Source organism: Triturus cristatus, chromosome 2_2 (assembly GCF_964204655.1).
Source record: "Triturus cristatus chromosome 2_2, aTriCri1.1, whole genome shotgun sequence".
NCBI classification, from domain to species: Eukaryota; Metazoa; Chordata; class Amphibia; order Caudata; family Salamandridae; genus Triturus; species Triturus cristatus.
The window spans coordinates 293,222,029-293,237,352 of NC_140582.1; the positions used below are offsets into that span (position 1 = coordinate 293,222,029).

The 15,324-nt window shown below is 42.1% G+C and overlaps 1 protein-coding gene across 1 annotated transcript in view; it reads left to right on the plus strand.

The window, feature by feature from the left end:
- Positions 1 to 15,324, plus strand: part of PLAA (phospholipase A2 activating protein) — a 164,024-nt gene that overhangs the window by 37,541 nt on the left and 111,159 nt on the right. The window contains exons 3-6 of the mRNA XM_085641332.1: positions 3,889 to 3,989; positions 4,086 to 4,206; positions 8,443 to 8,610; positions 13,494 to 13,629. Of these exons, the coding sequence (XP_085497458.1) occupies positions 3,889 to 3,989; positions 4,086 to 4,206; positions 8,443 to 8,610; positions 13,494 to 13,629 (526 nt within the window). The remainder of the gene's footprint in view (positions 1 to 3,888; positions 3,990 to 4,085; positions 4,207 to 8,442; positions 8,611 to 13,493; positions 13,630 to 15,324) is intronic.

Consider the following 15,324-nt stretch of genomic DNA (forward strand, 5'->3'; position numbering starts at 1 on the left):
TTTCTGTTCTGTGATTGGGCCTGAATCCAGACGTCGTAGTGTTGAGGAGCTTTTGTTTGCTGAGGTACCTTTCTCAAAGACCTTTGCCAAATATTGTAGAACAGAGATGGATCTGTAGTTGAAAATTGTGGCTGAGTCAGTGGATAGTTTCCTGAGCAGTGGCGTAACAGTAGCGTAATTCTAGATGTACAGGAATGTTGCTGAGTCTACGGAGGTGCGGAGGATTAGTGTTAGTAGTTCGCTGATTAGTAGGAGTCCTTTGGTGATGGTGTGGTGGAGGCGACGGTCAGATGGGACCTATTAGTGGATGGTCTTCGTGGTAATAGGGGTTTGTACTTTGACTGTGATGAGAAGTTGAGTTGCAACGATGACTGAGTCCGGTTAACGATTGAAGTTGCCGCATGTGGAGGTGATTTTGTTCCAGAAGAATTCAGAGAGCTTGTTTTAAAGGACTTGCAAGGGGTTAACTTTGTTGGAGATGGCAGGAAGCGAGGTGAAATCTTTCATGGTGAAGATTTCCTTGCTGTTAGCGCTGGTGTTGATGCAGTCTGCAAGTGCGGTGCGTTTGGTGTTCTCTATCTGCTGGTGTTAGCGTCTTAGGGCGAGTTTGAAGATTTCTTTATCTGTGGTGTCTTGACTTGTTCTCCATTTGCTCTTTTGTTGCTTGCAATGATTTTCATTGGCCTGAGTTCCTCTACATACCAGCTGGCCTGTGTTTGGGCTCTTGCCATTGGGTTGCTCTTGAGGGGCGCCAGATTGTTGGCCATGCAGTGATCAAGCTGTTGATTTCTTGATGGCTTTCAGCAAGTTACTGGTGTGCTTGGGCCAGTGCACAGGTTGGGTGGAAGTCCAGCTCTCTTCTGTGATGTTTTTCCAGCTGCAGTGGGTGGGTGTGGTGGCGTTAAGGTCTGTGGTGGTGTAGGAGTGCTATTCTGAAACTGATTAAGGCTTGGGCTGTCTGGGCTATAGTTGCTGACTTGTGGACTGTGATGTTGCTGATTGAGGAGAAAATAGTCTAACAGATGTCCGGTGGTGTGGGTGGGTTTTGTAACGTGTTAAGTGAGGCCGAGGTTTTCTAGGTCTGTGCTAAGTGAGGCCGAGGTTTTCTAGGTCTGTAGAGTTTTTAGGTAATGCGTTTTTTTAAGTGAACGTTAAGGTCTCCGAGTTGCATGATGGTGCTGGCGTTGATGAAGTCTGTGATGTTGCTGGAGAAATTAGTGCGCCACAGTTGAAACTAACATTTATGAATAGCCTAATGTTTGGAACGTGCATACGTATTTTTTTCAACACTTATTTTCTGTGTCTTTTCCTTAAAGTGTTATCTGGTTTTGATGCTAGCCATTCCTTTCCATGTTTCTTAGGTTGAAATTTGTTGTTTTAACCCGGAAAAAGATAACTGCTAAATCCAGGGAGCTTCCAAGTGCTACTTTAAAATCTAGTTCTAGAGTGTTACTCACAAAATTCGTTTTTTGTTTAGTTTTTTTGCTGCAATTTGTCATCATTTAGCCAAACCTTCACAACGCTCGGTCAGTCTTCAGATTTCTGTAAGCGATCCATGTTACTTTTTAAGATTTCCCTTTTTTTTAACAAAAAAATGTTTAAAGAGAGGTTATTTTCCTTGAAAGAGTCATATATATCAAAAATATATGTAACCTCTAATCCCCAAAAAGTGAGCCTTTTTAAAAAAAAATCCATTTAGCTCTCCTTTGTTTCAAGGTTGTTGAAAATGAGGCATCTAATTGGGACTGAACTATCAATCGCTATCAAATTGATGTTTTACATATTTATGGGTACTACACAATGTGTTTATGATTTGAGGCTGAGAAAGATAACATAATTAGAAGTCGTTTGATCTCACCAGATTCACACAGTTCATTTTCATCGAGTTGGTCTGCATGGGGCGGTGATAAGCTGGATGAGAATTAATAATCTGTAGTGCAACCAAGACAAAACAGAAGCTTTGTTATTTGGTCCAGACCCTGTTCCAGGCTGGGAGAGGAGCTGGCCAAGAGATACTCCATCACCTCCCTCTTTGGCGGCTATGGCCTGGAACCTGGCATTCAATTTGATTACCAACTTTTTTTTAAGACTCTGGTCTCTTCAGTGGTAAGATCCTGTTTTTCGATTTTACGAGCTTTAAAAAAGGTCTTGGCTCTACTACCATGGGCGGCTCAGAGATATCTTCAGGCCTTGGCCTCTACTAGGCTGGTCTATGCCAGTACGCTTTATCTTGTCCTTCCTGATTACCTTCCATTTAAAATCTCACGGCGGCCCCTCACCTCCTCTTACCTGCAAGAGCTACACTGGTTTCCAATGAGAGAATTTTTTTTAAAGCGTTGTTATTAGCTCATCTGGCTTTTATGGAACTAGCCCACAGTATCTTTCCGCCAGGATGCGGCGATATTGTCCGACATACGTTGTGTTCTACCGTTGGTTGGTGATTGCATTCTTAAAGTGAGTGAGAAGAGGTGGGTACTCTACGGTTTTGGGGGGCACAAGTCTGGAATAAGTTACCATTCGAGCTCGGGGACCGGCAAAACGAGTTGTGCTTTAGGAAAATGTTCTGAACACATTTCTTTAGACTACATTGAACATGTAACTCTGAGTGGCTGTGCACTCCAAGTTCATTCATTAATTCAAGTGCCAAATCTGGGATAAGACTCCTTAGGTGTGTGTTCTAAAGCCAGTGATGGAGCTACTAGACCACATCTCATCTAAGTGTAGCAGAGGTCGTTCGCAGGTTATTCAGTGGTATTAGACAAGTCAAATTGTGGGACTGCTTGGAATCACCGATGTTTCCTTTCTCATAGGTTTAATATCAACTCTCTGGCGGCTCATCAAATGATTATCCCACATTTTGGGTGAAGGTAGCGAGCAGTTTATCCTACTAATATGTGTGTAAGATAAACTTGTTACTGCAGTTTCGTCTAGGATACTTAATTTGGTAACGGAGTCTAGAGAATTAATTTGCAGAATTTAGTCATGAGGTCAAATGAGCCCTGGGTATTTTATGACGAAGTTATATTATCTTGAACTGAAAATTATTTTGCTTAATGCCAGAGTCTTGTATCCTTCTTACAGTATTTTTATTTTTCACCTCCACGTCCCCCAAATTCTCTTTTGGTCCTTCCAATAGTTGTATTGGATTATTACCTCATTCCCCCTTCTGAATGTGTTTTTTGATTATTATTACAATATTCTGTCTGGCATTTCGTTACGTGAATAATAATCTTCATAGTAAAAACCAGGTAAATTAGCAACGCTGATAATTGGGAGACCATATAAGCTACTGCAGCGAACAAAAAAACAGCTTCACATTTATTCTGCAACCAAGACACCTCTCAACAACAAAAATGTCTTTCCACTCTGTCTTTTACTTCATTAGTTGAATGTTCAGGTTTGGGCTTACTAGGGGCTGGGGTTTGAGGGTAATCTTACAATGTATCCCTAGTAGCAGGTTTTTCCAGTCATGTATTTCCACCTTTTGGATAGCTTTAAAACTCATTTAAACAGGATTACCCTCAATTTGAAATTGACACTATTCTCATTCTAGATCTGACTTATTACAGCTGTAAATATTACATCTGCAGATAAAACATTTTTCACTAGGATGCAGACTTAATACTCCTTGTCCTTACATTGCATGCTATTCTTTTAGATTTTCAAAGGCCATGTGGATTGTTTGTACATCAATTGAAGTTGTGTTTATGGATATGTGCTTTCCAGTAATTGATTAAAAATAAATAAATCTCTCATATTTGTTGGGTATTGCGATCAGAGTGCATTATAGATTGACAGACTAAAATGAACTTATTATTAAATTGACTGATTCATTTTGAGATCTGTGTTTTGAAAATCTAATCTTTAATGGTAATGTCTGCTTTTCAGTTTGCAGTCTGTCATCTGGGAAATTTGGCACACTGCTGAGTGGATCCTGGGACACTACTGCAAAGGTGTGGCTGAATGACAAGTGCATGATGACCTTGCAGGTAGGAGGACACGTATGAGATTTTTTTGTAGTCTTTTTTTTTTTTGTCATTTTCCAGGTAGTAAGATCCTTCTCCGAATGCTTTCTTTATATTTAGGGACACAGTGCTGCCGTATGGGCAGTGAAGATTTTACCAGAGCAGGGTCTGATGTTGACTGGATCAGCAGATCGAACAATCAAACTTTGGAAGGCAGGACGATGTGAAAGAACTTACAGTGGTGAGTATTTCTCAACTTCGAAATAAGAATCTAAATGTGTGTTGTGGTAACATTGTTTCGATCATCTAGGTGACCAAAACTAAATGTTCTTTCAAGAAGCTGTGGGATATCGCTGTTGTTTGAAAACATTGAGTTTTCTGATAGATGGAGTGTTATGCAGTGTAAAATTTCACCCTTTGCTCCTGCACAGATCATGAGTTGCAAACATTTAGGAAATGTTAAATCTTTGAAGTAGAGCACCTTTTTAGGTCTCGCCTAGCGTTGCAGCGCGCATACGCTGCTCGCTCTGCGAGAGCTATAGTAATCGATATTTTAGAAGGGGACTTTAAGCCACGCCCTTGTTTTCAATTGGCTGGCGTCATAGTTTAGGGTAAACGCTGGCTTGTGATTGGGAATTGGGCTTTTTGGGACGGCCCATCTGGACTGGCCCACGCCATCTTTGTTTCCCATGATGTAGGGGGATGTGCTGGTAGCTTGTTTACTGTTTTCTGATTGGATTTTGTGCTTTTTTGTTACCGCCCTGTATTTTTTCCGTACGGCCCATCTGGACTGCTGCATAAATTGGTGGTCTCACACACACAATGAAGGGCCGAATGTGCGCTTGTTGTCTAGGGTCTGTAAATGTTAGATCTCCGTCTTTGTTTCTTTGTACAAGTTTTTTGGTTTTTATTTTATTTTCTTCATGTCTTGTGTGAGTATAAAATAGCTAGGGTTTGGCTGTAGGGTTTTTAGCAGCTACTGGTGATGCCGCCCATGGTGTCACGGCCCTTTTTAGGTGTCGCCTAGCGTTGCAGCGCACAACTAGCCTGAAGGTGAGCACGCCGTCTCTGACTACTAATTTTCCTGTCTATCCAGGTGCCTAATGGGCCCTGGACATGGGGGTCCGCATCCTCTCCGTTGACGGAAGCCAGATTTGCATACCAAAGGCAGTGTGCTCTTTGAAGCTCCCTGCCTTGAGATGCTAATTTACAGATCATCCTGTGGGAGGGGGTGTAAACACCCTCTGGCTGAGCAGGTTTTCCTGACCTCCTAAGAGCAAAGGCCCTCATCCCTGTGAGTCAGAAACTCGTCTGTGGTGGCAGTCAGTCAACACCTAGTAGTTGATAGGTTTTCATGGTGCACCTCTAAGGTGCCCTCTGGGTGGATGTATTAATAAATCCATCACTAGAATCTGTGTTGGTTTATTAACATGAGATGTTTGATACCAAACATATTGGGTTTCAGTGAAGCCATCATGTAGCTGGGGAACTCGTTTTCACCAGTGTCCAGCTCATGTACTTAAAATGGCTTCCCATGTCACTTGAACTAGCCAGCACAGGGGCATATCTGCTCATGCAGAGATGCCCTTGCATGTAATATAATGTACCCTGCCTTAGGGCTTTAAGGCCTGCTGTAGGGGTTACTTACAAATACTGCTTGCATTGTGAGGGGACATGGCATACATATAGTGCTCTGACATTTTGGAGCACCTTGTCACACAGCCTGCTATGGCAGTCTGTATGAGTTTGGTGCTGGGTCCCTTAGAGTGGCACAATATATGCTGCAGCTCTTAGGGACCCTCTTTAGTACCTATGACTTAGGTACCAGTTACTAGGGACTTATAGAGGTGCTAATGGCCTGGTCATTTGGGGATCAAGTGACCAGTTGTCTTGTTTTGGGGGGAGAGAACACTGGCAATGGGGACCTGGTTTGCAGGAACCCAGTGCACTTCAGTCAAAGTTGCATCAAATACCAGGCAAAAAGTGGGGGAACAACTGCAGCAAAAACCCAGTCACAAAACGCATAATCTCGAATACATTTTCCATAAACCTCTTTAAGCACTGCTTAACGGAATTGCACCAAATTTGGTAGGAAGCTGGATCTTGGTCCAGAGCTTGTGCTTTTTGTGATTTGGTGTAAATCCGTTCAGTACATTTTTTTATTTTTAAATTAAGGGTTAAACAAAAGTATATCTAGATGGTTTGGTCCGAAAGAGGCTTGAGAGACTCTCGCTGGAGTGCCAATTTAAAAACTGAGGGTTCAGATTGGCACATGGAAGCCTTATCTCCCTTGGGTCACTTCGCTCCCGAGGCCGTCGTACTGCTGTGGGAGCGAGCAATTTATTTGGCTTCCAACAACCTAAGAATGATGTTGCTGGCAGCCAATACAGGACTTGGGGACTTAGTCCACTGTCCTGCAGTTAAAAAAACAACAAAAAAACATAAGATACCCTGCCACCCCTGGGCCTCAAGGGAGGCACCCAGACAGACCCAACTCCTAGGCCAAAAAAAGTGAATGCAGCAATTTTTGTAGTGATCCGATGGGGGTGCCCAGCCTTCAAAGGCCTGAGTGAGCCACCACAGGGCCAAGACTTAGCAAAAAAGGGAAGGAGACCAAGCAGCATTTGCTGGGTGGGGTCACAGTTAGTGTATGGTGGGTGCTTTGGGCGGGAACCAGGGCACCTGGCTATATTAAACGTAGGCCCCGGTATATGGGATCTTCCGGGCCAGAATAGACTTGAGCAGGGGGTGCTGCTTGCCCCCCCTCTCCTATTTAAAAAAGTCAAAAAAGCTGTAAGCTCCGCCCTTTCCACATTCGTAGTATGCAACAGTGTTCCTGACATTTCCTAGGACAGTGTTTTTTCTCTACAATTGCTCGTTGAATAGTGATCTGAAATCCTTAATGTATGTGAATGCATGTTTGATTTATTGGAGCGCAGTCTCTTCTGTAGTGACCAAGACAAGTGAGTTTTTTTTCTTGTCATCTCCTGGTCTGAGAGCAGAGTCCATGGTTTAATTGCTGCTGAGTATGCAAAACTGCCAAATCACCTACAAGCTCCGCTCGTTTGGTCCTGCTCCTTTCATGTTAGTAGTAAGTAATGGTGCTGGCTCCAGGTAGGCCTCAGGGCCCCGCAGACACACCCTATACCCCCCATCTCACTCCCCCTGATGCACACGGCCAAAGGCAGTGCATGGCGGGGAGGCTGGCTTTACGTATGGGAATAAAATATTACTTTACGTTAAAAGAAATCCTAGAAGTTCACTGAAAAACCAAAGATTAAAAAAAAATTATAGTTAGGTGATGAAAAAGATCGGTTTTTGTTATAAACAAAAAAAAAACTTGGAAATTGACTGCAAAATCAAATGCTATAGTTTGGGAATACGTCCATGACAAGTTTAACATTTTCAGCCAAAAAGACACAGATATTCAAATTCACCAGTTCTAGTTAGCAGAGGTAACTAGAACTTGTGCCCCTGCCACGAACTGCTTAGGACTTCACATATTACATCACACACTAAGTACTGACATGAGTATTGGTTACTATGGCTTCCCAACTTTATTAACCCTTTTCACTGGTTGTATGTTACTTTAAAGTTCTGTAGGTTTAGAGCTTGGTGGTATCTCAATGTGAATCATTCTAGGCTTCTTTGAATGTATTCACAGAAGCACTTGTTTTTTCTAGTTTATTTTTCTTGTGTAGACATTTGCTGTAAAATATAATCATAGTAGTTTGTTTTGGTTATCTGGTATACCCATTGTTCTATATACTTGGATGTACTGCTGACTACTTAATTCTCTCCAACTATCATAAACCTTCCGAAGCGACTTAAGGTTACCTTTATTGTTCCTTTTTGAACATTTCCGGCACAAAGCAGTGGTTTTTGATGACTTTGAGTTGAGAGTGACTTGAGTGTGTGTTAAGGGTCCCTAGTGACTCATTGTACCTTCTACACTTTTGAAACTGCTAAATATTTGGTATTGTTTAACGGTGGCACAGGGTTTCCAGAGATACCTATGGAAAGGGGCTACATGTGTTTAAGAATCTCAAATTACTTTTGAAAGTAGGAATGTTTATCTTTACACCTGATCTTGTGTGTCTGAACATCTTTTAAAAAATGTTTGACTTAAGTGTAACCATTTTGTTTCTTCTGTTAAGCGAATGCTTGAAACTTGATGTTTAGTCTGTGATTTTACCTGCAGTCACATTGGATTTCCTAGCGAAGTGTGTTGTGTGATAATTGTTTTACCATTTTGGAGACTGCTTAATATGTATGAGGGGGTAATATAGCTTGACTGCACAGAAGTTGTCCTTTTAAGGAAGCATACATTATACAGTGATTCTACCTTTGCCATGGACAATGTCCTGTTTCTCTTCAAAGGTGGAGCTTGTTCCTCCTGTTAGTAATGTTGAAATGCATCAAATTGTGCTCAAACATTTTTTTAATTTTCTTCTTTTGTATTTGTTCATAAATAAAGGACATGAGGATTGTGTGAGGGGACTTGCAACTATTAGTGAAACTGAATTCCTTTCCTGCTCCAACGATGCCAGTGTGCGAAGGTGGTTGATCTCTGGCGAGTGTCTTCAAGTCTCCTATGGACATACTAATTATATTTACAGCATTGCAATTTTCCCATCATCTCAAGGTGCGGCAGTTAAATGGGGAATATTATTTTCAAGTAATGTTTATCCTAATATTGTCAGGACTGTACTTCATGCATGTACTTGTTTTTTTTTTATTAGGAGTTTTGCACTTTCAACTTTTTCAAATCTTAGGACATGAGCTATGAATTACTGTTTTGAAATTCCTTTTAAATAAATCAATCAGGGTTTATAAAGTGGGACTACTCACCCGTGAGGGTCTCGAGGGGGTAGGGGTGTTGGCTGCTTGCCCTTTATAAAGAAAGGCAGTCCTGGAACTTCTGAATAGTTAATGCGTGGAATGCTTTAAAGCTTAAATAAAAACTGTTTGGAGGGCAGGAAAAATGTGGGATTGTGCAGTACATCACCCCTATTTAGTTTTGGCAGCAAGAAAGCTGATTGCATGTTTTGTTGATATACTATGTGCTTCAGATAAGTACTTTTAAACGGAGAACAGCTGGGCAACACTTCTAATTGAACAGGTTCTTAGCCTGTTATTGCTTTTACCCTTCTATGTAAATTGCACTGCAAGGAAAGCAAGATGTTTTTGTCTTTGAGCTTAGGTGGCCTAAGAATGCTGTTTTGTTTACACGTAACAGTACCCAAAATATGCATCTTAGAGTAATTATCATGATAGGTCAAAAGCACATTCACTTCAAACTGGTATTTTTGACAACGTATGAGCAACCATGCATATTGTTCTACGTAGAACCTTCTGTGAGTTGGCCACGTCTAGGTTTGCCCGTTTTTCTCTGGGTTTTGCCTTGCACTATCTGGTCGTCCGTTCTGTGGATTCTTGCGCCTAGAAGTAGCCTTCCCTTTGGAGCAGATAAACAACTAAATATTGCTCAAGACATAGATGCCTAAATTCACATTGTTGTTCTAGGTTTCCTCTATGCATTCCTAACAGACCTCCCTTCCCTTAATCTATGTCTTTCCAAATGCCTCCCTCCCCTGCCCAACTTGTCTCCCAGTCCACCTGAAAACCAGTCTTATCCCATGTCTGCTTTCTAATGCACCGACCTATCTCACACCCTCTTGTCCCTCCACGCTATCATTCCAATCCCTAATCTTCTAACACATGCTTCTCCTGTGATTTTCGTGTATCCAAATGTCCTTACCCAAGCCTGTCCCCTATCTCACACACATGCCTAATCTACCTATGTTGCATCCGTATTAAGTCCATTCCACTTTCCCTATCATCAGCCCATACTGTGCTCATGGGTGTGCATTTTATTAAAATGTGCCTTTGTCCACGGGACAGGTTGCTTCATAAATCTGCTTGTAAAAAATCTGCTGGTCACTTTCGTGCCACATAGTGTGGCAACACATTATGGCAGTTATCTCATTACGTAAGAGCTGATAATAGCTTTCTGGTTATTTCAGGGCTCATGCTACAGTAGGATTTGAAAACTAGCTATTCATTTATTTTGCCACCTTTCTGCAGATCTACATACTGGAGCTGAAGGTACCAGTAAAAAATAGTTTCAGGGTTGGAATAACATTTTGAGTGTATGCAAACCTACTTATTTGCATGTTTTAGAGGTTTCCACCAGCTCTTCTCTAATCTTTTCCCATAGTGAGAAATTTTGGAGAATTACTCCCGACAAGGACAGAAGTAAAAACTTCTTCCAGGGTTGGGAAAAATGGGTTGGAGGTTTAGTGAACTCATAAACGCTCCGCAGATTTTCGCATTAGCAAATTCTACAAATGCATACATTCATGAGCTAAAGTACAGTTCATAAATAATTTCTAGGAGTACAATTTCCTGGCATTTTTTTGTACATTCACGAAAGCTGTAAATCTGCGCTAATGCACGGACATATACCATGGGTGCTCTTGTGTGACTTTCTTTAAGAATTGGGTTCGTAATTAGGACTGGCGTTAACCAAGACCTTTTCTCTTTATTAAAATTCTAACTTTCTCTCTGTATATCTATTGTCTGGCTTTACTGTGAGTGATAGCATTCTGCTCTTTGACTAAGAACTTATTGTCACACAAAGTAGTTGTGTTCAGTGCTAGGGATACTGTGCCAATGTGTGCCTTTTGAGTTCCAAACATATTTTTGCCAATGCTTGTTATAATGGGGAGGGCCAAGCAGCTCCCACAAAAATATTTCATAATTATGTATTCAATCTTGAGGATGTTCCAGAGTTACTGAATATTATCAGAAAGTGAGTGAATTTACAGAAGATGGTGAATAAGTGTGTTCTGAGTGGATCGCAAAGTATGAACTGCATTCCAGAAAATGTGCAATATTCTTGCACATTGCTTATCGGGTGTCGCCGGTACTTGGCCCACCCAAACAAGTGAGGTACCACTTTAATCAGGAGACCTGGGGGAACGCTGGGTGGCTGGAAATTTGTGTTGGTCTGGTGATCCAACAACTTTCCCACGTAGAAATGTAAGGAAAATGTGATTTCTTTAGCTAAAATTGAGGTTTGCAGGGGATTCTGAGTAAAAAAATATTGTTGGATTTATGCAAGTCACACCTCCCTGGACTGCCCCGGATGTCGGGGTTTGGTAGGTTTCCATAGATGGTCCCTGATCCCGACACCAAAATGCAGGTAACCCCCCTTGCAAAAACAGGTTGTTTTGTCAAAAAGATAGGGGGCACTGTGGTTTTTTTTTCGTCCTGAACTCGGGCTGTCGATCCCCAATGCTTTCTTACCCAGAATCCCATGCAAACCTCAAATGTAGCTAAAAAGTCCAATTTTCCCTTGCATTTCTGTGTGGTAAGGTTGTGAGATCACAGCACCAGCAGACATTTCCCACCACCCAGCGTTCCCCTCAGTCTCGCGATAAAAATGATATCTCACTTGTGTGGGTGCCCCGAGCAGTATCCGCCTAAAACGTATGAAAAAAACCTGCCAATTTGGACCCACTTTGGTTCCCCCGCAGTTTTTCATAATATAAGATTTTAGGTTCTCTGCTTTGGTCACCCACACGAGTGAGGTATCATTTTTTATCGGGAGACCAAGGAAAATGCTAGGTGTTAATAAATTTGTGACATCGCAGTGATCAACATATTTTCCACACTGAAATGTGAGGAAAGTGTGACTTTTTAGCTAAATTTGAGGTTTGCAGTGGATTATGGGTAATAAAATGCTGGAGGATCCACGCAAGCCACACCACCAGCCAAGCGCCATCCATGCACACCCGCAGCCAAGCACAACGGCAACCAAGCGCCATCCACGTACACTGCCAGCCAAGCACATCGTTGGACAAGCGACCGTCTACGCAAACCGCCAGCCAAGTGACAGTCCACGAACAGTGCCCAACATGTGCCGTTCATGTAGACCGCTAGCCAGGCTACAGTCCACACACTGCCAGCAAAATGCAGGTTCACTCACAGCCAGCCAAACGCCAGTAAATGCAGACTGTCAGCCGGACTCCAGTTCACACACACACTTTTTCTAATGTCTAGTGTTTTTTTGGGGGGGGTGGGGGCATAGGCATGCCCATTTTGGGCAGCCCACCACCCTTAAATATTCAAAACAAAAAAATCCATGGTGCCTAGTGGGCTTTCTGCTGACCCTGGGGGAGGAAGATCGAGGGCTAGTACCCCCATCTGCTCCCCAGGGGGCAGATGGAGTCCACACCCACAATTTATAATTGTGGGTGTGGACATGGTCTTGCCCATTGTGGAAAGCCCCCATCCCACTTCCATAATAAAAAAAGCCCTGGTGTCTACTGGGTTTTCTGGCTCCCCAGGGGGCGGGGTTGATTGGGCATAATAACCGCCACCTGCCTCCCGGAAATTCTCCTCTTTCCAACGATAACGCTCCAGTGTGTTTCAGTGCTCGGGGCAGGGGGGGTGAGATAGCACCAGAGCAGTGAAACTGAAACCAGCCAATTGGCTCATTTGAGTTTCATTTTCAATGTAATGACGTCTGCGTGCCATGCATGCGATCGCCATTACATTGAAGATAAACAAAATGCCTCCGGAGGTTGGGGAAGCTTCACTGCACTCTACGCCACTCCACACAATGCCACTGCACTTTGCACCACTCTACACCGATGCACTCTGTGACACTACTCTGCCCACGGCACTCTATGCCATGGACTTCTACACCAATGCATCCCGCGCCTCTACACTCTACGCCACTCTACTCTGCATCACTCAACGCCACTGCACACTGCAGTGCCCCACTCTACACCATTGCCCTATACTCTGCACAACTCTACCACACATCACTCTACTCTACACCACTCCACTGTAGGTCACTCTAGTCTTCTCTGCACCAATCTAATATATGCCATTACATTCTACGACGCTGCGACACTCCACTCGGACACTGCACTCTACGACACTTTATGCTACCATATGCCACTCTGTTACTCCACGGTACTCCATACTACTCTCCTCTATGCCACAAACTTTTAGCCATGCTTAACAGCAGCTACGCAACATGGCTAAAACACATTGACAAAGCCAATAGCTTTTACATAGGTGAGACTTATTGGCTTTGCTAATGCTTGTCTAGAGTGCACTGAATCCATTTCTATGGCTTCCTAGATGTGTGGTTCATGCTAGATGAATGAGAATCTAGGGGCTCTGGCAATATTGGTAGACTAGAGTCCACCAGTTGTTTATGGGTGGGATCTTATTTGGGTTGAGGCATAAATGTGTGTAGAATTTTGGTTTAAAAGGTTCCTCTTTGTCAGAGTAGTGTGTTTTGCTGTCCCAGTATCTTTATTATGATTCACATGGTCTGACATGTCTGTACGATGTACGGCACATATACAGTGTAATTTTATAAAATTAACAGTTGAGGTGGTTATCTGGTTTGGCTGCCTCCACTCCCAATGTTAGAAAGTCACATTTGTATTAAACACTTTCTGCTTGTAGCTTGAGAATAAACTCCTTTTTCTGATTTAATTCTAGATTTTGTAACCACTGGAGAGGATCGTTCCATGAGAATCTGGAAGCAAGGGGAATGTGTGCAGACAATCAGGCTTCCGGCTCAATCTGTTTGGTGCTGTTGTGTTCTGGACAATGGCGACATTGCAGTTGGCTCAAGGTACTAAGCGTAGCCACTAAAGTAGACATTTTGTTTTTAAACTTTTTATTTATGTTAGTATTGAAAACAATTGACAAAATTATTAGCGTTTCTTAAAAGGTTTCATATGCAATATCATGGAAAGAAACATTATTCACAGTTAAAACCATCTAATGGTTATCAACACACGCCATAACTCATAGCATCCATCATGTCCTAAACAGCAATTCCTTATCTTGTTAATTTCAATGTTCTTTATCCATTTGAGCCAGAACCATAACTCCGTTTTTAACAGTTTTTGTTGTTGTCTTCAAGTGAATTTTGTTAGGTTTTTGTATGAGGTACTTAACCTCTTCTTGAGCCGTGTGTGAAGAAGGCTGTGTACAGGGCCTGGCCTGCGGGTGTTGTGCAAGGATTTGCCCATAGTGCTTGGCCATTGTTGTGGTTTTATTTATCTAGCTATTAATTTATTTCCAGATTTGCGAATCCTAAAGAGCATTTGTGTATCTGATAAAATAGATAGATCGAGAGATACTTTCACTTAATTCAAACCAAGGTTTATATGATGCTATAGTTAGGTGTTGACAAGTTATATTCTAATTTACTGAGCTAACTATATCTTGCACCCGCCATGCACTGCTTATGATCTCACATATTGCGTCACTCATGACATGTGAAATGCCATCATTGGTTACACCACAGATGACGTCTTTGGTGATATCACTGATAGTATCGTAGTCTATGCTGCACAGTGTGTGTACACATATGAACGCATAGCTTGCAACCAATGTACGCCTTGGAGGCAAGTGTAGTTGAGAATGTTGACAGTTATTGTGCACCATTTACCAATCACTTTGGGATGCAAGTAGTAGCCCATGTTAAAAAAGTTGTAAAGCCTGAGTGCACGTGAAGTGGGTTGCATATGTTTGTTGTGAGGCCAAAAAGCAGAGTCTGTTACAGGAAATCAGTGAGAAAGGCAAAAGCTTCTGTTGATAATAGATTATCCTCTATTGGATATGTGGGCACGTGCCCATGTTAAATACTTATAATACATTGCTATAGAGAAATTGTATGTAACAAGAGCGTTTACAATATGTGTATGTAAACTTCCAGGATTTAACTGAAGATTTTGATGCATGGCAGATTTTTGATTGTTGAATAGTGAAGAATGTAAGGGTGAGCCACATAGAGGTGATTTAACTTACGCTGGGGTCATAAACATGGCTCTAAGGTTCTAGCAGAATACAAAGGGTTCTCCATAGAGCCTGGCAGAAGATGTCTTTTCAGCAATGCATGCATACCAGTATGCCTTTTGATATAAAATTGTGTGTCATGTGAAAGAGGGTGCAAACTATTTTTGGCGGGTGTTCAAGGTTTAGAAAGGGGTGACCACATTAAACTCTACAAACAGGGTTACATCCATCAAAAGTAGGTGACTTGACTGGTAAGCTTTCTGTCCACCATGTTTTCAAATGTTATGTCCATTATCACATGATGTCTATTATCATAATATCAGTGGTGAAGAAAAACCAATTGGTCACATGTAGCGTGTTAAATTATTTCACGTACGCAAACCTTATAGGATTCTGTTGCAATGACTGGAGGATGATCAGTGATGTCACCAATGTCGTCATTTAACATGTCAAGAGTAATGTTATGGATGAGGCCATAAGCAGTGCGTGGCAAAACCTATAGTTAGTTCACTATAACCTGTGA